Source organism: Heterodontus francisci, unplaced genomic scaffold (genome assembly GCF_036365525.1).
Source record: "Heterodontus francisci isolate sHetFra1 unplaced genomic scaffold, sHetFra1.hap1 HAP1_SCAFFOLD_1152, whole genome shotgun sequence".
In the NCBI taxonomy this organism is placed as follows: Eukaryota; Metazoa; Chordata; class Chondrichthyes; order Heterodontiformes; family Heterodontidae; genus Heterodontus; species Heterodontus francisci.
Genome location: NW_027141106.1, coordinates 116107 through 140308, shown reverse-complemented (window position 1 = coordinate 140308; position 24202 = coordinate 116107). Strand labels below are relative to the sequence as shown.

The window sequence follows — 24202 nt, the reverse complement described above, 5'->3', positions numbered from 1 at the left end:
ACGCCCACATCCCATGAATGAATTTTTAAAAAGCTTTTACAGTCCACCTTTATGTTTCTCGCTAGCTTGCATTCATGTTCTCTTTTCCCTTTCTATATCAGTTTCTTGGTCCTCCCTTGCTGGATTCTAAATTGCTCCCAATCCTCGGACTTACCACTTTTTCTGGTGACTTTATAATCCAGTCCCTTTGATCTAATACAATCTTTAACTTCTTTTGTTAGCCACGGTCGATTCACCTTTCCTGTTGGGTTTTTATGTCTTCGAGGAATATATATTTGTTGTCGACCATGTAATACTTCTTTAAATACTAGTATCATGCAGACCCCCACCTGCCAAGGATGAGGCACATTAATTTCGCCACATGAACTTTGATTTTAAAACTATTACTGGCATAAAGAAAGAACTTTGCTTTTTAAAAAAAAACAGACCCTTGACTGGAAAGACATTTGCATATTTACAGACAGAGCTTAAAAGGGACAAAAGACCATTCCCTGACACATTCAATCCACAATGGACTTTTGATTACCAGACGTTGAGGGTGGAGGAGCTCGCATTCCAAATTGACAGCTAAGGTGGCCCAATACACAAAGAGACGTGGTCAGACCAGTTTAGTCACATGACTAACTGGCTGTTGGAGGGTTTTTTAAAAAAAACTTGCCACAGAGTATTTGAATTCAGAAAGCTGTTTTCTCCTGAACCTAAAAGACCTCTCCTGGCTGAATTGCTGCTGCCTCTCCTATCTGCTGCCATCTCTTTCTCACGGAACTGAAAACCACTGAACAAATATGAACCCCAAGAGAGATAAGTCTCCTACAGTGAACAAGGTTTAAGAAGAATACTGGGACCCAACAAAAAGCAGGACCATATCTTCAATCAAGGACTACAGCAAGCTTGAAGCACCGTAACAAAAACCCCTCGTCTGAGATTGCGTCAAACTGTTCCATTTCATCTTTTCTTCTGCTCTTTTCTGTCTCTATTTGCATGTGCTTATTTCGTATGCATGCTAGTGTGGGGAACAGTGTGTATCCATAGGTGTGAACCGAATTAGAGTTTAAGTTTAAATAAATTTCACTTTTCTTCTTTAAACCTAAGAAAGCCTGTTTGTGCTCATTTCTTTGCCTTATAATTGAAAAGCAGTGAACAAGGATTCACCAAGGGGGAGCTCAAAACACAGTGTGTTTAAAATAAAACCCTGTTACAGTAAGACCAGGTGAAGGCTGAAAGGGACCCCTCGACACCTTTCTCACCTAGTCGTAACACTAGCTTTTGACCAGGGTTGTTCATTATTCGGTCATTTAACACCCTCTATGCACTAACGTTTTGTCTTTCACCACACCATTAACACACCCTTTGCCTTTGCTCCATGACCTTCTGGTCAGTTATTCTCTATCAACACCTTCCCTTTTGTTATCTCTTGCCCCACCCCCGCTTTATTTACTTAAAACCTATTACATTTCTAACCTTTGCCAGTTCTGATGAAACGTCACTGACCTGAAACGTTAACTCTGCATCTCTCTCCACAGATGCTGCCAGACCTGCTGAGTATTTCCAGCACTTTCTGTCAAATCTTTTAATGTATTTTCTCAATCCACCATAGCCGACTTGCCCCTCTTACCTTCATAGTTTCCTTTGTTCAGACTTAAGATCCAAGTTTCAGCATGAACTATATCTCTTTCAAACTTAATGTTGAATTCTATTATATTGTGGTCACTATTTCCTAATGGCTCCTTTACAGCAAGTTTATTAATCAGCCCTTTCTCATTGCAGAATATTAAGTCTAAAATAGCCCGATCCCGAGTTGGTTCTTCAACATCCTGCTCCAGAAACCCATCTCATACACACTCCTGGAATTCATCCTCTACAGCATTAGTGCTAATTAGGTTTACCCAATCTATATGTAAATTGAAGTCGCCCATTATTACTGTATTGCCCATGCTGCATGCAGCTCTAATTTCCTGATTTATGTCGTGCCCAACATTACCATGACTGTTTGGTGGCCTATAAACAACTCCCACCAATGTTTGCTGCCGATTGCTGTTTCTTCATTCCACCCAAACCGATTCTACATCTTGATCCTTCGATCTTGATCCTACGATCACTAATGTACTGATCTCGCACCTGATAAACAGCGCAACCCCACCTCCATTTCCCCTCCGCCTATCCCTCCTAAATGACGAATATCCCTGAATATTCAGTTCTCAGTCCTGGTCATCCAGTAAAGAGTCTCCATAATGGCAATTAAATCATACCCATTTACCTCTACATTGTTGTGAATGCTGGGTGCATTCAGATAGAGTGCCCTTAACTTTGTCTTAACATTATTCCTCATTCTGATCCTATATGATATTGGCCTTCATCTCGTCTGCCTTCCAATTTCGCTTACTACTTCTCTACTTCCTGTTACCAGTTTTGCTTCTCTCCAATTTGAGCTCCCTCTCAGGTTCCCAACCCCCTGACAATTTAGTTTAAACCCACCCCAACAGCACTAGCAAATCTCCCTGCGAGGACCTGCGTCCCGGTCCGGCTAAGATGCAACCCATCCATCTTGTACAGGTCCCACCTGCCCCAGAACAGATCCCAATGCTTCAGAAATCTGATGCCCTCCCTCCTGCACCAATTCTCCAGCCACGTGTTCAATCAATCAATCCTCCCATTCCTATGCTCACTTGCACGTGGCACTGGGAGTAATCCTGAGATTACTGCTTTTGAGGTCCAGCTTTTTAATTTCTTTCCTAACTGCTTAAAACCTGCTTTTAGGACCTCATTCCTCTTCTTACCTAAGTCGTTGGTACCAACGTGGACCATGACCTCTGGCTGTTCACTCTCCACCCCCCCCCCCCACCCCCCCAGAAGGATGCCCTGCAGCCGCTCCGTGACACCCTTGACCTTGGCACCGGGGAGGCAGCGCACAATCCAGGAGTCCCACCCGCGGCCGCGGAAACGCTTGTCTGTTCCTCCGACTAGCAAATCCCCCATCGCTGCTGCCCTTCCACTCTTCTTCCTCCCCTCCTGTGCAGCTGAGCCACCCGTTGGGGGGGGGGGGGGCGGGGGAGGAGCCACAGACTTGGCACTTGCTGCGCTCCCCCACCCCGAGGAACCCTCGCCCTCACCGACATCCGAAACAGAAAACAGATTAGCCAGCGGCATCGGCTCGGGGTGGGCGCTTCGCACTCCCCTGCATTAAACTGCATTCGCCCCTCGCTTGCCCGGTCCACCAGCCTGTCTAATTCTGCCTTGGTTTAGACCCTTGTCCGGGTGCAACCCCTCCACCCATAACCCCCAAATCCTCCTCCTCCTGCCCCTTCCCCACAATTACTCCCAAACTGACCACCTCAATGGTGCTGGCCCTGCCCCCACTCCTCATACAATTGGCTCCTAACCGATCAGAAGGCGAGGACTAAGCTAGATGATTGACACAAGCCCCGTCCAATCCGTGTGGACAACATCACACCTCCCCCCCGCCCCATAACGTATCCACCAATCAGCTGCCGGAGGGGCGGTGACGGACAGACCAATGCCCCAATCAGCGTATGACTTCACGCTGCCGGCTGGGCGAATGAGCGCCAAGGGTGCGGGTGGGACGGGCGGTCCTCTGATTGACGCCGGGGGTGACCAATGAGTACGCGGACTCGAATTGACAGCATGACGGAACCTATCGGAAGACAGACTGCAAGTGCGGGGGGGGGAGGGTGGAGAAGGGGCGGGGCGAGTCACCTGGTGGCCACTGTACACCAGAAGCTAGATTGACAAGGAGGCAGGCCACGTGGGGTGCCGCAGCCAAGCAGATCGCGGATCGGGAAGCTGACCAATGAGATGTCAGGGGCGGGATTCTGGGTCAGAAGGCGGGCTGACGACTGGCCGCGGGGATTAAGCGACAGCGCGATGAACCAATCGGAGGAGAGTGAGCGGAGCGGGCGTGCTCTCCCGCTGGCGGCTGTGTACCAGGAGCTTGATGGACAGGGAGGCGGGGTACATGGGCAGTCGCAGCCAATCGGATCGTGGCGGCGGCAGGCGCTTTGATGGATGGGGTTGCTGCCAGTCAGAGGAGAAATAACGTTTGACGGACAGTCAGGGCGGCCACTCTCAGGCGGTGATGGGGGCGGGTTTCTTCTCCGGGGCCGGCCCGGCGTGTGTACACGGCCGCTTTGCCGTTGTGCACACGGAGCTGGAGCCGGTGGGTACACGGGGTGTGGGGATGATTGGGGGGGGGGGGGTGGGGGGAGTGAGGTTATTTTTAATTGTACAATCAGGAAGGTTTCAATGTATTTTTTCCAAAAAGAATTCCAATATCAGGACCTCAACTTTCCCCTGGAGAAAGTTGGAAACTTTGTATATCCGTCTGAGGCGGTGTACACAGGCCCCAAGCTGCAGCTTCCAGAAGCTTCGGCAAGGCTGGAGAAAAGGGGCGGGGCCTCTGAGGCCCCACCTCCCTCCACATCCGGGCTCCCGGCGGCGGCCGTTAGTTTTCAAATCCAGCACGCGCCGGGTCAGTGACGTAGGCGGAGGAGCAGCGCAAGCGCGCGGAGGGGGGGGGGGCCAGAAGGGGGAAGCAAAAGGGGAGGGACAAGACGGCAGTGAGGGTGGGGCCAAGCGAGGGGTGGGGCCAGCAGGTGGGAAAGGGTGGGGCCAAGCGAGGGGTGGGGCCAGCAGGTGAGAAAGGGTGGGGCCAAGCGAGGGGTGGGGCCAGCACGTGAGAAAGGGTGGGGCCAACCGAAGGGTGGGGCCAACCGAGGGGCGGGGCCAGCAGTGCACAGGGTGTGGGACCAGCAGGGGAGGGGAGGGTGTGGGACCAGCAGGGGAGGGGGGGGTGTGGGACCAGCAGGGGAGGGGGGGGGTGTGGGACCAGCAGGGGAGGGGGGGGTGGGGCCAAGCGAGGGGCGGGGCCAGCTGTGGACAGGGGGTGGGACCAGCAGGGGAGGGGGGGTGGGGCCAAGCGAGGGGCGGGGCCAGCTGTGGACAGGGGGTGGGACCAGCAGGGGAGGGGGGGGTGGGGCCAAGCGAGGGGCGGGGCCAGCTGTGGACAGGGGGTGGGACCAGCAGGGGAGGGGGGGCGGGGCCAAGCGAGGGGCGGGGCCAGCTGTGGACAGGGGGTGGGACCAGCAGGGGAGAGGGGGTGGGGCTGGCAACGGGAAAGGCGGATGGTCAAGTGGGGGAGGCGTTGGCTGGGGGAGGGAGAGGGAGAGGGGTCAGCAGAGGGATGGGGCTGGGTCGGTTGTTGGAGAAGGGGAGCGGCTGGATGATGGGGGGGGGATCAGTAGGGGAAGAAAGGGAGGGGTAGAAGGGGTCAGTAGGAGGGAGGGGAGGGGTCAGAGGGGTAGAATGGGAGTGGTCAGCAGGGGGGGTGGCTTCAGCAGAGGGGAGGGGGAGGGGTCAGTAGGGGGGAGAGGTCAGTAGGGGTAGAGGGGGAGCGGTCAGTAGGGGTAGAAGGGGATGGGTCAGTAGGGGGGAGCGGTCAGTAAGGGTAGAAGGAGAGGGGTCAGGAGGGGAGGGGTAGAAGGGGAAGGAGGGGAGCGGTCAGCAGGTGTAGAAGGGGAGGGGTCAGTAGGGGGGAGTGGTCAGTAGGGGTAGAAGGGGAGGGGTCAGGAGGGGAGGGGCAGAAGGGGAAGGAGGGGAGCGGTCAGCAAGCGTAGAAGGGGAGGGGTCAGTAGGGGTAGAAGGGGAGGGGTCAGCAAGGGGAAGGGTCAGTAGAGGAAGAAGGGGAGGGGAGGGGGAGGGGAGGGGCAGCTGTGCAATCTCTCACCATTTAAGATTCTATGTTTGTTTATTTTTCCTGCCAAAATGGACAATTTCACATTTTCCCATATTATACTCCATTTGCCAGATCTTTGCCCACTCACTGAATCTATCTATATCCCTTTGTTGCCTCCTTATGTCCTCTTCACAACTTACTTTCCTACCTATCTTTGTGTCATCAGCAAATTTAGCAATCATACCTTCCATCCTTTCATCCAAGTCATTGATATAAATTGTAAAAAGTTGAGGCCCCAGCACTGATCCCTGTGGCACACCACTCATTACATCTTGCCAACCAGAAAATGACCCATTTGTGCCTATTCTCTGTTTCCTGATAGCTCGCCAATCTTCCATCCATGCCAACATGTTATTCCCTACACTGGACACAGTTCCAGTCTCCATGTCCCTCAGTTCGACCACACTCAGATCACTGTACACAGTTCCAGTCTCCATGTCCCTCAGTTCGACCACACTCAGATCACTGTGTACAGTTCCAGTCTCCATGTCCCTCAGTTCGACCACACTCAGAACACTGTTCACAGTTCCAGTCTCCATGTCCCTCAGTTCGACCACACTCAGATCACTGTACACAGTTCCAGTCTCCATGTCCCTCAGATCACTGAACACAGTTCCAGTCTCCATGTCCCTCAGTTCGACCACACTCAGATCACTGTGCACAGTTCCAGTCTCCATGTCCCTCAGTTCGACCACACTCAGAACACTGTTCACAGTTCCAGTCTCCATGTCCCTCAGTTCGACCACACTCAGATCACTGAACACAGTTCCAGTCTCCATGTCCCTCAGTTCGACCACACTCAGATCACTGTGTACAGTTCCAGTCTCCATGTCCCTCAGTTCGACCACACTCAGATCACTGTACACAGTTCCAGTCTCCATGTCCCTCAGTTCGACCACACTCAGATCACTGTGTACAGTTCCAGTCTCCATGTCCCTCAGTTCGACCACACTCAGATCACTGTACACAGTTCCAGTCTCCATGTCCCTCAGTTCGACCACACTCAGATCACTGTACACAGTTCCAGTCTCCATGTCCCTCAGATCACTGAACACAGTTCCAGTCTCCATGTCCCTCAGTTCGACCACACTCAGATCACTGTGTACAGTTCCAGTCTCCATGTCCCTCAGTTCGACCACACTCAGAACACTGTTCACAGTTCCAGTCTCCATGTCCCTCAGTTCGACCACACTCAGATCACTGTTCACAGTTCCAGTCTCCATGTCCCTCAGTTCGACCACACTCAGAACACTGTTCACAGTTCCGGTCTCCATGTTATAAATTGGATCTAGAGGCACGAGAGATGGTGCAAAAACGATTCCCAAGGATAATCCCAGAACTGAGATGTTATAACTATCAGCAAAGATTGAACAGGCTGGGACTCTATTCCCTGGGAGAGGCCACACTGAGGTGTGACCTGATCGAGGTCTTTAATTTCATGGAAAGGTTTCGATAAGGTCGACGTAGAGAAGATGTTTCCACTTGCGGGTGAGACCAGAACTAGGGGCCATCAATATAAGACAGTCAGTGAAAAATCCAATTGGGAATTCAGGAGAAACTTCTTTACCCAGGGAGTGGGGAGAATGTGGAACTCACTATCACAGGGAGTGGGGAGAATGTGGAACTCACTATCACAGGGAGTGGGGAGAATGTGGAACTCACTATCATAGGGAGTGGGGAGAATGTGGAACTCACTATCACAGGGAGTGGGGAGAATGTGGAAATCGCTATCACAGGGAGTGGGGAGAATGTGGAACTCACTATCACAGGGAGTGGGGAGAATGTGGAACTCACTAACACAGGGAGTGGGGAGAATGTGGAACTCGCTATCACAGGGAGTGGGGAGAATGTGGAACTCACTATCACGGGGAGTGGGGAGAATGTGGAACTCACTATCACAGGGAGTGGGGAGAATGTGGAACTCACTATCACAGGGAGTGGGGAGAATGTGGAACTCACTATCACGGGGAGTGGGGAGAATGTGGAACTCACTATCACAGGGAGTGGGGAGAATGTGGAACTCACTATCACGGGGAGTGGGGAGAATGTGGAACTCACTATCACAGGGAGTGGGGAGAATGTGGAACTCACTATCACAGGGAGTGGGGAGAATGTGGAACTCACTATCACGGGGAGTGGGGAGAATGTGGAACTCGCTATCACAGGGAGTGGGGAGAATGTGGAACTTGCTATCGCTGAGAGTGGGGAGAATGTGGAACTCACTATCACGGGGAGTGAGGAGAATGTGGAACTCACTATCACGGGGAGTGGGGAGAATGTGGAACTCACTGTCACAGGGAGTGGGGAGAATGTGGAACTTGCTATCGCTGAGAGTGGGGAGAATGTGGAACTCACTATCACGGGGAGTGGGGAGAATGTGGAACTCACTATCACGGGGAGTGGGGAGAATGTGGAACTTGCTATCGCTGAGAGTGGGGAGAATGTGGAACTCACTATCACAGGGAGTGGGGAGAATGTGGAACTCACTATCACAGGGAGTGGGGAGAATGTGGAACTCACTGTCACAGGGAGTGGGGAGAATGTGGAACTTGCTATCGCTGAGAGTGGGGAGAATGTGGAACTCACTATCACGGGGAGTGGGGAGAATGTGGAACTCACTGTCACAGGGAGTGGGGAGAATGTGGAACTCACTATCACAGGGAGTGGGGAGAATGTGGAACTCGCTATCACGGGGAGTGGGGAGAATGTGGAACTTGCTATCGCTGAGAGTGGGGAGAATGTGGAACTCGCTATCACGGGGAGTGGGGAGAATGTGGAACTTGCTATCGCTGAGAGTGGGGAGAATGTGGAACTCACTATCACGGGGAGTGGGGAGAATGTGGAACTTGCTATCGCTGAGAGTGGGGAGAATGTGGAACTCACTATCACAGGGAGTGGGGAGAATGTGGAACTCACTATCACAGGGAGTGGGGAGAATGTGGAACTCACTGTCACAGGGAGTGGGGAGAATGTGGAACTTGCTATCGCTGAGAGTGGGGAGAATGTGGAACTCACTATCACGGGGAGTGGGGAGAATGTGGAACTCACTGTCACAGGGAGTGGGGAGAATGTGGAACTTGCTATCGCAGGGAGTGGGGAGAATGTGGAACTCGCTATCACGGGGAGTGGGGAGAATGTGGAACTCACTGTCACAGGGAGTGGGGAGAATGTGGAACTCACTATCACGGGGAGTGGGGAGAATGTGGAACTCACTATCACAGGGAGTGGGGAGAATGTGGAACTCACTATCACGGGGAGTGGGGAGAATGTGGAACTCACTGTCACAGGGAGTGGGGAGAATGTGGAACTCACTATCACAGGGAGTGGGGTGAATGTGGAACTCACTATCACGGGGAGTGGGGAGAATGTGGAACTCACTGTCACAGGGAGTGGGGAGAATGTGGAACTTGCTATCGCTGAGAGTGGGGAGAATGTGGAACTCACTATCACAGGGAGTGGGGAGAATGTGGAACTCACTGTCACAGGGAGTGGGGAGAATGTGGAACTTGCTATCGTTGAGAGTGGGGAGAATGTGGAACTCACTATCACAGGGAGTGGGGAGAATGTGGAACTCGCTATCACAGGGAGTGGGGAGAATGTGGAACTTGCTATCACAGGGAGTGGGGAGAATGTGGAACTCACTATCACAGGGAATGGGGAGAATGTGGAACTCACTATCGCTGAGAGTGGGGAGAATGTGGAACTCACTATCACAGGGAGTGGTTGAGGTGAACTGTGTCGATGTATTTTAGGGGGAAGCTGGATAAACACGAGGCAGAGAGGAATAGACGGAGACAGAGATGGTGATGGTTGGGGGTGGGTGGAGGCTTGTGTGTAGCAGGAACACTGGCATGGAGCAGATGGGCCGAATGGACTGTTCCAGTGAATGGAACATGCCCTGTGAAATGGTTTCTACTCTTTCTCTTTGAGCTCTAATTGAAAGAAGGCGTGACTCGGACGGGCGGAAACGAGCAACGCCGAACGGTCGGTAATTTCCCCCCTCCGTCTCTTGCAGAAGATCCGAGCGTGAGACAGAAAGAGAGGCAAGCTGTTCCCCGAAAGGCGGGAGTGAAGGAGGTGGCGAGGCCAAATGGCATCCTGATGTAGCGGCCCTTTGAGCGAGTGAAAAAGCACAAGCGGAGTGCGCGTCGTAGCCAGGCCCTCCGGAGAGCAGATCCTTGGAGCTGGATGGTGTGGGAGCCGGGGACGAAGAACTCGGGACAGGCAGAGGAAGCGGGCCAAAGTCCGATGGCCCGTCTTCGGTAACCTCCCCCCACTGCCCCGTGACCTTGCTTGCACTTCCCACCCCGCCCTCCAACAGCCGTGGGGAATGTCTTTCAGCGCCACAATTCTATTCACAGCCCCGGGGCGGGCGGAGGTGACGCAGGAAGCGGGCGCGGGCGAAAGCCAGGGCCCCGCCACAGTCACTGTGGGCGGCCAGGGCGTGGCGGTCAACAGCACGGAGCAGCTCCTCCACCTCATTTACCAGCGTCTGCAGACGGCGGCCTCCGCGGCTGAGGAGGCCCTCGCCATCGCCCGGGCCAACCAGCAGATCCTACGCGGGCTGCAGCTGGAGGTGAGCAGGCTGGCGAAGGTGACAGACGAGGCCCGGGAACCCATCCCCTCCCCAGACAAGGTGCCCGCCTCACCAGAAGATGTCAAAGCCCGTCTGGAAATCGTCACACAGCCAGAGGAGCTGCTGGAAATCAGAGCGGTAACACCACCAAACAGTCAGGTCCACACAGACACCACATCGGCACAGAACAATGTATGTATATGTGAATTCTCTGGAATACACACTCAATAATAGACACAGGGGTTGCTATTCTCTATAATATACACAGGAGCTGCTATTCTCTATAATATACACAGGAGCTGCTATTCTCTATAATATACACAGGAGCTGCTATTCTCTATAATATACACAGGGGCTACTATTCTCTAATATACACAGGGGCTGCTATTCTCTAATATACACAGGAGCTGCTATTCACTATAATATACACAGGAGCTGCTATTCTCTATAAGATCCACAGGAGCTGCTATTCTCTATAATATAAACAGGAGCTGCTATTCTCTATAATATACACAGGAGCTGCTATTCTCTATAAGATCCACAGGAGCTGCTATTCACTATAATATACACAGGAGCTGCTATTCACTATAATATACACAGGGGCTGCTATTCTCTATAATATACACAGGAGCTGCTATTCTCTATAATATACACAGGGGCTGCTATTCTCTAATATACACAGGGGCTGCTATTCACTATAATATACACAGGAGCTGCTATTCACAAAAATATACACAGGAGCTGCTATTCTCTATAATATCCACAGGAGCTGCTATTCACAAAAATATACACAGGAGCTGATATTCTCTATAATATACGCAGGAGCTGCTATTCTCTATAATATACACAGGAGCTGCTATTCACTATAATATACACAGGAGCTGCTATTCTCTATAATATCCACAGGAGCTGCTATTCACGATAATATACACAGGAGCTGCTATTCTCTATAATATACACAGGAGCTGCTATTCACTATAATATACACAGGAGCTGCTATTCTCTATAATATGCACAGGAGCTGCTATTCACTATAATATACACAGGAGCTGCTATTCACTATAATATACAGGAGCTGCTATTCACTATAATATACACAGGAGCTGCTATTCACTATAATATACACAGGAGCTGCTATTCACTATAATATACACAGGAGCTGCTATTCTCTATAATATGCACAGGAGCTGCTATTCACTATAATATACACAGGAGCTGCTATTCACTATAATATACACAGGAGCTGCTATTCTCTATAATATACACAGGAGCTGCTATTCACTATAATATACACAGGAGCTGCTATTCTCTATAATATACACAGGAGCTGCTATTCTCTATAATATACACAGGAGCTGCTATTCACTATAATATACACAGGAGCTGCTATTCTCTATAATATCCACAGGAGCTGCTATTCACTGTAATATACACAGGAGCTGCTATTCACTGTAATATACAGGAGCTGCTATTCACTATAATATACACAGGAGCTGCTATTCACTATAATATACACAGGAGCTGCTATTCACTATAATATACACAGGAGCTGCTATTCTCTATAATATGCACAGGAGCTGCTATTCACTATAATATACACAGGAGCTGCTATTCACTATAATATACACAGGAGCTGCTATTCTCTATAATATACACAGGAGCTGCTATTCACTATAATATACACAGGAGCTGCTATTCTCTATAATATCCACAGGAGCTGCTATTCACTATATTATACACAGGAGCTGCTATTCACTATAATATACACAGGAGCTGCTATTCACTATAATATACACAGGAGCTGCTATTCTCTATAATATATACAGGAGCTGCTATTCACTATAATATACACAGGAGCTGCTATTCACTATAATATACACAGGAGCTGCTATTCACTATAATATACACAGGAGCTGCTATTCACTATAATATACACAGGAGCTGCTATTCTCTATAATATACACAGGAGCTGCTATTCACTATAATATACACAGGAGCTGCTATTCACTATAATATACAGGAGCTGCTATTCACTATAATATACACAGGAGCTGCTATTCACTATAATATACACAGGAGCTGCTATTCACTATAATATACACAGGAGCTGCTATTCACTATAATACACACAGGAGCTGCTATTCACTATAATATACACAGGAGCTGCTATTCACTATAATATACACAGGAGCTGCTATTCACTATAATATACACAGGAGCTGCTATTCTCTATAATATCCACAGGAGCTGCTATTCACTATAATATACACAGGAGCTGCTATTCTCTATAATATACACAGGAGCTGCTATTCACTATAATATACACAGGGGCTGCTATTCACTATAATATACACAGGAGCTGCTATTCACTATAATATACACAGGAGCTGCTATTCTCTATAATATACAGGAGCTGCTATTCACTATAATATACACAGGAGCTGCTATTCACTATAATATAAACAGGAGCTGCTATTCACGATAATATACACAGGAGCTGCTATTCTCTATAAAATCCACAGGAGCTGCTATTCACTATAATATACACAGGAGCTGCTATTCACTATAATATACAGGAGCTGCTATTCACTATAATATACACAGGAGCTGCTATTCTCTATAATATCCACAGGAGCTGCTATTCACTATAATATACACAGGAGCTGCTATTCTCTATAATATACACAGGAGCTGCTATTCACTATAATATACACAGGGGCTGCTATTCACTATAATATACACAGGAGCTGCTATTCACTATAATATACACAGGAGCTGCTATTCTCTATAATATACAGGAGCTGCTATTCACTATAATATACACAGGAGCTGCTATTCACTATAATATAAACAGGAGCTGCTATTCACGATAATATACACAGGAGCTGCTATTCTCTATAAAATCCACAGGAGCTGCTATTCACTATAATATACACAGGAGCTGCTATTCACTATAATATACAGGAGCTGCTATTCACTATAATATACACAGGAGCTGCTATTCTCTATAATATCCACAGGAGCTGCTATTCACTATAATATACACAGGAGCTGCTATTCTCTATAATATACACAGGAGCTGCTATTCACTATAATATACACAGGGGCTGCTATTCACTATAATATACACAGGAGCTGCTATTCACTATAATATACACAGGAGCTGCTATTCTCTATAATATACAGGAGCTGCTATTCACTATAATATACACAGGAGCTGCTATTCACTATAATATAAACAGGAGCTGCTATTCACGATAATATACACAGGAGCTGCTATTCTCTATAAAATCCACAGGAGCTGCTATTCACTATAATATACACAGGAGCTGCTATTCACTATAATATACAGGAGCTGCTATTCACTATAATATACACAGGAGCTGCTATTCTCTATAATATCCACAGGAGCTGCTATTCACTATAATATACACAGGAGCTGCTATTCTTTATAATATCCACAGGAGCTGCTATTCACTATAATATACACAGGAGCTGCTATTCACTATAATATACAGGAGCTGCTATTCACTATAATATACACAGGAGCTGCTATTCACTATAATATACACAGGAGCTGCTATTCACTATAATATACACAGGAGCTGCTATTCACTATAATACACACAGGAGCTGCTATTCACTATAATATACACAGGAGCTGCTATTCACTATAATACACACAGGAGCTGCTATTCACTATAATATACACAGGAGCTGCTATTCTCTATAATATACACAGGAGCTGCTATTCACTATAATATACACAGGAGCTGCTATTCACTATAATATACACAGGAGCTGCTATTCTCTATAATATAAACAGGAGCTGCTATTCACTATAATATAAACAGGGGCTGCTATTCACTATAATATACACAGGAGCTGCTATTCACTATAATATACACAGGAGCTGCTATTCTCTATAATATACACAGGAGCTGCTATTCACTACAATATACACAGGAGCTGCTATTCACTATAATATAAACAGGAGCTGCTAATCACTACAATATACACAGGAGCTGCTATTCACTACAATATACACAGGAGCTGCTATTCACTATAATATAAACAGGAGCTGCTATTCACTATAATATAAACAGGGGCTGCTATTCACTATAATATACACAGGAGCTGCTATTCACTATAATATAAACAGGAGCTGCTATTCACTATAATATAAACAGGAGCTGCTATTCTCCATAATATATACAGGAGCTGCTATTCACTATAATATAAACAGGAGCTGCTATTCTCCATAATATACACAGGAGCTGCTATTCACTATAATATGCACAGGAGCTGCTATTCACTATAATATAAACAGGAGCTGCTATTCACTATAATATAAACAGGAGCTGCTATTCTCCATAATATATACAGGAGCTGCTATTCACTATAATATAAACAGGAGCTGCTATTCTCCATAATATACACAGGAGCTGCTATTCACTATAATATGCACAGGAGCTGCTATTCACTATAATATGCACAGGAGCTGCTATTCACTATAATATATACAGGAGCTGCTATTCACTATAATATGCACAGGAGCTGCTATTCACTATAATATAAACAGGAGCTGCTATTCTCCATAATATATACAGGAGCTGCTATTCACTATAATATAAACAGGAGCTGCTATTCTCCATAATATACACAGGAGCTGCTATTCACTATAATATGCACAGGAGCTGCTATTCACTATAATATAAACAGGAGCTGCTATTCACTATAATATAGACAGGAGCAGCTATTCACTATAATATAAACAGGAGCTGCTATTCACTATAATATGCACAGGAGCTGCTATTCACTATAATATAAACAGGAGCTGCTATTCACTATAATATAGACAGGAGCTGCTATTCTCCATAATATACACAGGAGCTGCTATTCTCCATAATATATACAGGAGCTGCTATTCACTATAATATAAACAGGAGCTGCTATTCTCCATAATATACACAGGAGCTGCTATTCTCCATAATATAGACAGGAGCTGCTATTCTCTATAATATATACAGGAGCTGCTATTCACTATAATATACACAGGAGCTGCTATTCACTATAATATAAACAGGTGCTGCTATTCACTATAATATACACAGGAGCTGCTATTCACTATAATATAAACAGGTGCTGCTATTCTCTATAATATACACAGGAGCTGCTATTCACTATAATATACACAGGAGCTGCTATTCACTATAATATACACAGGTGCTGCTATTCTCTATAATATACACAGGAGCTGCTATTCTCTATAATATACACAGGAGCTGCTATTCTCTATAATATACACAGGAGCTGCTATTCTCTATAATATACACAGGAGCTGCTATTCACTATAATATACACAGGAGCTGCTATTCACTATAATATAGACAGGAGCTGCTATTCACTATAATATACACAGGAGCTGCTATTCACTATAATATAAACAGGTGCTGCTATTCTCTATAATATACACAGGAGCTGCTATTCACTATAATATACACAGGAGCTGCTATTCACTATAATATACACAGGAGCTGCTATTCACTATAATATACACAGGTGCTGCTATTCTCTATAATATACACAGGAGCTGCTATTCACTATAATATACACAGGAGCTGCTATTCACTATAATATAAACAGGTGCTGCTATTCTCTATAATATACACAGGAGCTGCTATTCACTATAATATACACAGGAGCTGCTATTCACTATAATATAGACAGGAGCTGCTATTCACTATAATATAAACAGGTGCTGCTATTCTCTATAATATACACAGGAGCTGTTATTCACTATAATATACACAGGAGCTGCTATTCACTATAATATACACAGGTGCTGCTATTCTCTATAATATACACAGGAGCTGCTATTCTCTATAATATACACAGGAGCTGCTATTCACTATAATATAAACAGGAGCTGCTATTCTCTATAATATACACAGGAGCTGCTATTCTCTATAATATACACAGGAGCTGCTATTCACTATAATATACACAGGAGCTGCTATTCACTATAATATAGACAGGAGCTGCTATTCACTATAATATAAACAGGTGCTGCTATTCTCTATAATATACACAGGAGCTGCTATTCACTATAATATACACAGGAGCTGCTATTCACTATAATATACACAGGAGCTGCTATTCACTATAATATAGACAGGAGCTGCTATTCACTATAATATAAACAGGTGCTGCTATTCTCTATAATATACACAGGAGCTGCTATTCACTATAATATACACAGGAGCTGCTATTCACTATAATATAGACAGGAGCTGCTATTCACTATAATATAAACAGGTGCTGCTATTCTCTATAATATACACAGGAGCTGCTATTCACTATAATATACACAGGAGCTGCTATTCACTATAATATACACTGGAGCTGCTATTCACTATAATATAAACAGGTGCTGCTATTCTCTATAATATACACAGGAGCTGCTATTCACTATAATATACACAGGAGCTGCTATTCACTATAATATAGACAGGAGCTGCTATTCACTATAATATACACAGGAGCTGCTATTCACTATAATATAAACAGGTGCTGCTATTCTCTATAATATACACAGGAGCTGCTATTCACTATAATATACACAGGAGCTGCTATTCACTATAATATAGACAGGAGCTGCTATTCACTATAATATAAACAGGTGCTGCTATTCTCTATAATATACACAGGAGCTGCTATTCACTATAATATACACAGGAGCTGCTATTCACTATAATATACACAGGAGCTGCTATTCACTATAATATAAACAGGTGCTGCTATTCACTATAATATAAACAGGTGCTGCTATTCACTATAATATACACAGGAGCTGCTATTCACTATAATATACACAGGAGCTGCTATTCACTATAATATAAACAGGTGCTGCTATTCTCTATAATATAGACAGGAGCTGCTATTCACTATAATATATACAGGAGCTGCTATTCACTATAATATACACAGGAGCTGCTATTCACTATAATATACACAGGAGCTGCTATTCACTATAATATAAACAGGTGCTGCTATTCACTATAATATAAACCGGTGCTGCTATTCACTATAATATAAACAGGGGCTGCTATTCTCTATAATATAAACAGGGGCTGCTATTCTCTATAATATAAACAGGGGCTGCTATTCTCTATAATATACACAGGAGCTGCTATTCACTATAATATAAACAGGTGCTGCTATTCACTATAATATAAACAGGTGCTGCTATTCTCTATAATATACACAGGAGCTGCTATTCACTATAATATACACAGGAGCTGCTATTCACTATAATATAGACAGGAGCTGCTATTCACTATAATATAAACAGGTGCTGCTATTCTCTATAATATACACAGGAGCTGCTATTCACTATAATATACACAGGAGCTGCTATTCACTATAATATATACAGGAGCTGCTATTCACTATAATATAAACAGGAGCTGCTATTCTCCATAATATATACAGGAGCTGCTATTCACTATAATATACACAGGAGCTGCTATTCTCCATAATATATACAGGAGCTGCTATTCTCTATAATACACACAGGAGCTGCTATTCTCCATAATATATACAGGAGCTGCTATTCACTATAATATATACAGGAGCTGCTATTCTCTATAATACACACAGGAGCTGCTATTCTCCATAATATATACAGGAGCTGCTATTCACTATAATATACACAGGAGCTGCTATTCTCCATAATATATACAGGAGCTGCTATTCTCTATAATATACACAGGAGCTGCTATTCACTATAATATACACAGGAGCTGCTATTCTCTATAATACACACAGGAGCTGCTATTCTCCATAATATATACAGGAGCTGCTATTCACTATAATATACACAGGAGCTGCTATTCTCTATAATACACACAGGAGCTGCTATTCTCCATAATATATACAGGAGCTGCTATTCACTATAATCTACACAGGAGCCGCTATTCACTATAATATACACAGGAGCTGCTATTCACCATAATACACACAGGAGCTGCTATTCACTATAATATACACAGGAGCTGCTGTTCTCTATAATATACACAGGAGCTGCTTTTCACTATAATACACACAGGAGCTGCTATTCTCCATAATATATACAGGAGCTGCTATTCACTATAATATACACAGGAGCTGCTATTCTCCATAATATATACAGGAGCTGCTATTCACTGTAATATACACAGGAGCTGCTATTCACTATAATACACACAGGAGCTGCTATTCACTATAATATACGCAGGAGCTGCTATTCTCTATAATACACACAGGAGCTGCTATTCTCTATAATATACACAGGAGCTGCTATTCACTATAATATACACAGGAGCTGCTATTCTCGATAATACACACAGGAGCTGCTATTCTCCATAATATATACAGGAGCTGCTATTCACTATAATATAAACAGGAGCTGCTATTCACTATAATATACACAGGAGCTGCTATTCACTATAATATACACAGGAGCTGCTATTCACTATAATATACACAGGAGCTGCTATTCTCTATAATATACACAGGAGCTGCTATTCACTATAATATACACAGGAGCTGCTATTCACTATAATATACACAGGAGCTGCTATTCTCTATAATATACACAGGAGCTGCTATTCACTATAATATAGACAGGAGCTGCTATTCACTATAATATAAAGAGGAGCTGCTATTCTCTATAATATACACAGGAGCTGCTATTCACTATAATATACACAGGAGCTGCTATTCACTACAATATACACAGGAGCTGCTATTCACTATAATATACACAGGGACTGCTATTCACTATAATCTACACAGGAGCTGCTATTCACTATAATATGCACAGGAGCTGCTATTCTCTATAATATACACAGGAGCTGCTATTCTCTATAATATACACAGGAGCTGCTATTCACTATAATATACACAGGAGCTGCTATTCTCCATAATATATACAGGAGCTGCTATTCACTATAATATACACAGGAGCTGCTATTCTCCATAATATATAGAGGAGCTGCTATTCACTATAATATAAACAGGAGCTGCTATTCACTATAATATACACAGGAGCTGCTATTCACTATAATATATACAGGAGCTGCTATTCACTATAATATAAACAGGGGCTGCTATTCTCCATAATATATACAGGAGCTGCTATTCACTATAATATACACAGGAGCTGCTATTCACTATAATATACACAGGAGCTGCTATTCACTATAATATAAACAGGAGCTGCTATTCACTATAATATGCACAGGAGCTGCTATTCACTATAATATAAACAGGAGCTGCTATTCACTATAATATGCACAGGAGCTGCTATTCACTATAATATAAACAGGAGCTGCTATTCTCCATAATATATACAGGAGCTGCTATTCACTATAATATACACAGGAGCTGCTATTCTCCATAATATATACAGGAGCTGCTATTCACTATAATATAAACAGGAGCTGCTATTCACTATAATATGCACAGGAGCTGCTATTCACTATAATATATACAGGAGCTGCTATTCACTATAATATACACAGGAGCTGCTATTCACTATAATATAAACAGGAGCTGCTATTCACTATAATATGCACAGGAGCTGCTATTCACTATAATATAAACAGGAGCTGCTATTCTCCATAATATATACAGGAGCTGCTATTCAATATAATATAAACAGGAGCTGCTATTCTCCATAATATACACAGGAAATGCTATTCACTATAATATACACAGGAGCTGCTATTCTCCATAATATAAACAGGAGCTGCTATTCACTATAATATACACAGGAGCTGCTATTCTCCATAATATATACAGGAGCTGCTATTCACTATAATATAAACAGGAGCTGCTATTCTCCATAATATAAACAGGAGCTGCTATTCACTATAATATACACAGGAGCTGCTATTCTCCATAATATATACAGGAGCTGCTATTCACTATAATATAAACAGGAGCTGCTATTCTCTATAATATACACAGGAGCTGCTATTCACTATAATATACACAGGAGCTGCTATTCTCCATAATATATACAGGAGCTGCTATTCACTATAATATAAACAGGATCTGCTATTCTCTATAATATACACAGGAGCTGCTATTCTCTATAATATAAACAGGAGCTGCTATTCACTATAATATAAACAGGAGCTGCTATTCACTATAATATAAACAGGAGCTGCTATTCTCTATAATATACACAGGAGCTGCTATTCTCCATAATATAAACAGGAGCTGCTATTCACTATAATATACACAGGGGCTGCTATTCACTATAATATAAACAGGAGCTGCTATTCACTATAATATGCACAGGAGCTGCTATTCACTATAATATAAACAGGAGCTGCTATTCACTATAATATACACAGGGGCTGCTATTCACTATAATATAAACAGGAGCTGCTATTCACTATAATATGCACAGGAGCTGCTATTCACTATAATATAAACAGGAGCTGCTATTCTCCATAATATACACAGGAGCTGCTATTCACTATAATATACACAGGAGCTGCTATTCTCCATAATATATACAGGAGCTGCTATTCACTATAATATAAACAGGAGCTGCTATTCACTATAATATACACAGGAGCTGCTATTCTCCATAATATATACAGGAGCTGCTATTCACTATTATATACACAGGAGCTGCTATTCTCTATAATATACACAGGAGCTGCTATTCACTATTATATACACAGGAGCTGCTATTCTCTATAATATACACAGGAGCTGCTATTCACTATAATATACACAGGAGCTGCTATTCACTATAATATACACAGGGGCTGCTATTCTCTACAATATACACAGGAGCTGCTATTCACTATAATATACACAGGAGCTGCTATTCACTATAATATACACAGGAGCTGCTATTCACTATAATATAAACAGGAGCTGCTATTCACTATAATATACACAGGAGCTGCTATTCACTATAATATACACAGGAGCTGCTATTCACTATAATATACACAGGAACTGCTATTCACTATAATATAAACAGGAGCTGCTATTCACTATAATATACACAGGAGCTGCTATTCACTATAATATACACAGGAGCTGCTATTCTCTATAATATACACAGGAGCTGATATTCACTTTAATATACACAGGAGCTGCTATTCAGTATAATATACACAGGAGCTGCTATTCTCCATAATATATACAGGAGCTGCTATTCACTATAATATACACAGGAGCTGCTATTCTCTATAATATACACAGGAGCTGCTATTCACTATAATATACACAGGAGCTGCTATTCACTATAATATACACAGGAGCTGCTATTCACTATAATATACACAGGAGCTGCTATTCACTATAATATACACAGGAGCTGCTATTCACTATAATATAAACAGGAGCTGCTATTCACTATAATATACACAGGAGCTGCTATTCTCTATAATATACACAGGAGCTGATATTCACTATAATATAAACAGGAGCTGCTATTCACTATAATATAAACAGGAGCTGCTATTCACTATAATATACACAGGAGCTGATATTCTCTATAATATACACAGGAGCTGCTATTCACTATAATATACACAGGAGCTGATATTCTCTATAATATACACAGGAGCTGCTATTCACTATAATATCCACAGGAGCTGCTATTCACTAGAATATACACAGGAGCTGCTATTCTCTATAATATACACAGGAGCTGCTATTCACTGTAATATACACAGGAGCTGCTATTCACTATAATATACAGGAGCTGCTATTCACTATAATATACACAGGAGCTGCTATTCACTATAATATACACAGGAGCTGCTATTCACTATAATATCCACAGGAGCTGCTATTCACTATAATATAAACAGGAGCTGCTATTCACTATAATATACACAGGAGCTGCTATTCACTATAATATACACAGGAGCTGCTATTCACTATAATATAAACAGGAGCTGCTATTCACTATAATATACACAGGAGCTGCTATTCACTATAATATAAACAGGAGCTGCTATTCACTATAATATACACAGGAGCTGCTATTCACTATAATATACACAGGAGCTGCTATTCACTATAATATAAACAGGAGCTGCTATTCACTATAATATACACAGGAGCTGCTATTCTCTATAATATACACAGGAGCTGCTATTCACTATAATATACACAGGGGCTGCTATTCACTATAATATACACAGGAGCTGCTATTCTCTATAATATACACAGGAGCTGCTATTCACTATAATATACACAGGAGCTGCTATTCACTATAATATACACAGGAGCTGCTATTCTCTATAATATAAACAGGGGCTGCTATTCACTATAATATACACAGGAGCTGCTATTCACTATAATACACACAGGAGCTGCTATTCTCTATAATATACACAGGGGCTGCTATTCACTATAATATACACAGGAGCTGCTATTCACTATAATACACACAGGAGCTGCTATTCTCTATAATATACACAGGAGCTGCTATTCACTATAATATACACAGGAGCTGCTATTCACTATAATATACACAGGGGCTGCTATTCACTATAATATACACAGGAGCTGCTATTCTCTATAATATACACAGGAGCTGCTATTCACTATAATATACACAGGAGCTGCTATTCACTATAATATAAACAGGAGCTGCTATTCTCTATAATATACACAGGAGCTGCTATTCACTATAATATACACAGGGGCTGCTATTCTCTATAATATACACAGGAGCTGCTATTCACTATAATATAAACAGGAGCTGCTATTCTCTATAATATACACAGGAGCTGCTATTCACTATAATATACACAGGAGCTGCTATTCACTATAATATACACAGGAGCTGCTATTCACTATAATATAAACAGGAGCTGCTATTCTCTATAATATACACAGGAGCTGCTATTCACTATAATATACACAGGAGCTGCTATTCACTATAATATAAACAGTTGCTGCTATTCACTATAATATACACAGGAGCTGCTATTCTCTATAATATACACAGGAGCTGCTATTCACTATAATATACACAGGAGCTGCTATTCACTATAATATACACAGGAGCTGCTATTCACTATAATATACACAGGAGCTGCTATTCACTATAATATACACAGGAGCTGCTATTCACTATAATATACACAGGAGCTGCTATTCACTATAATATACACAGGAGCTGCTATTCACTATAATATACACAGGAGCTGCTATTCACTATAATATAAACAGGAGCTGCTATTCACTATAATATACACAGGAGCTGCTATTCTCTATAATATACACAGGAGCTGATATTCACTATAATATAAACAGGAGCTGCTATTCACTATAATATAAACAGGAGCTGCTATTCACTATAATATACACAGGAGCTGATATTCTCTATAATATACACAGGAGCTGCTATTCACTATAATATACACAGGAGCTGATATTCTCTATAATATACACAGGAGCTGCTATTCACTATAATATCCACAGGAGCTGCTATTCACTAGAATATACACAGGAGCTGCTATTCTCTATAATATACACAGGAGCTGCTATTCACTGTAATATACACAGGAGCTGCTATTCACTATAATATACAGGAGCTGCTATTCACTATAATATACACAGGAGCTGCTATTCACTATAATATACACAGGAGCTGCTATTCACTATAATATCCACAGGAGCTGCTATTCACTATAATATAAACAGGAGCTGCTATTCACTATAATATACACAGGAGCTGCTATTCACTATAATATACACAGGAGCTGCTATTCACTATAATATAAACAGGAGCTGCTATTCACTATAATATACACAGGAGCTGCTATTCACTATAATATAAACAGGAG

General features: G+C 43.3%; 1 protein-coding gene across 1 annotated transcript in view; it reads left to right on the top strand.

The window, feature by feature from the left end:
- Positions 1 to 3918: 3918 nt before the first annotated feature.
- LOC137362117 (uncharacterized protein C14orf93-like) overlaps positions 3919 to 24202 on the top strand; it is a 107941-nt gene continuing 87657 nt past the window's right edge. The window contains exons 1-2 of the mRNA XM_068026620.1: positions 3919 to 4174; positions 9765 to 10517. Of these exons, the coding sequence (XP_067882721.1) occupies positions 10080 to 10517 (438 nt within the window). The 5' untranslated portion in view covers positions 3919 to 4174; positions 9765 to 10079. The remainder of the gene's footprint in view (positions 4175 to 9764; positions 10518 to 24202) is intronic.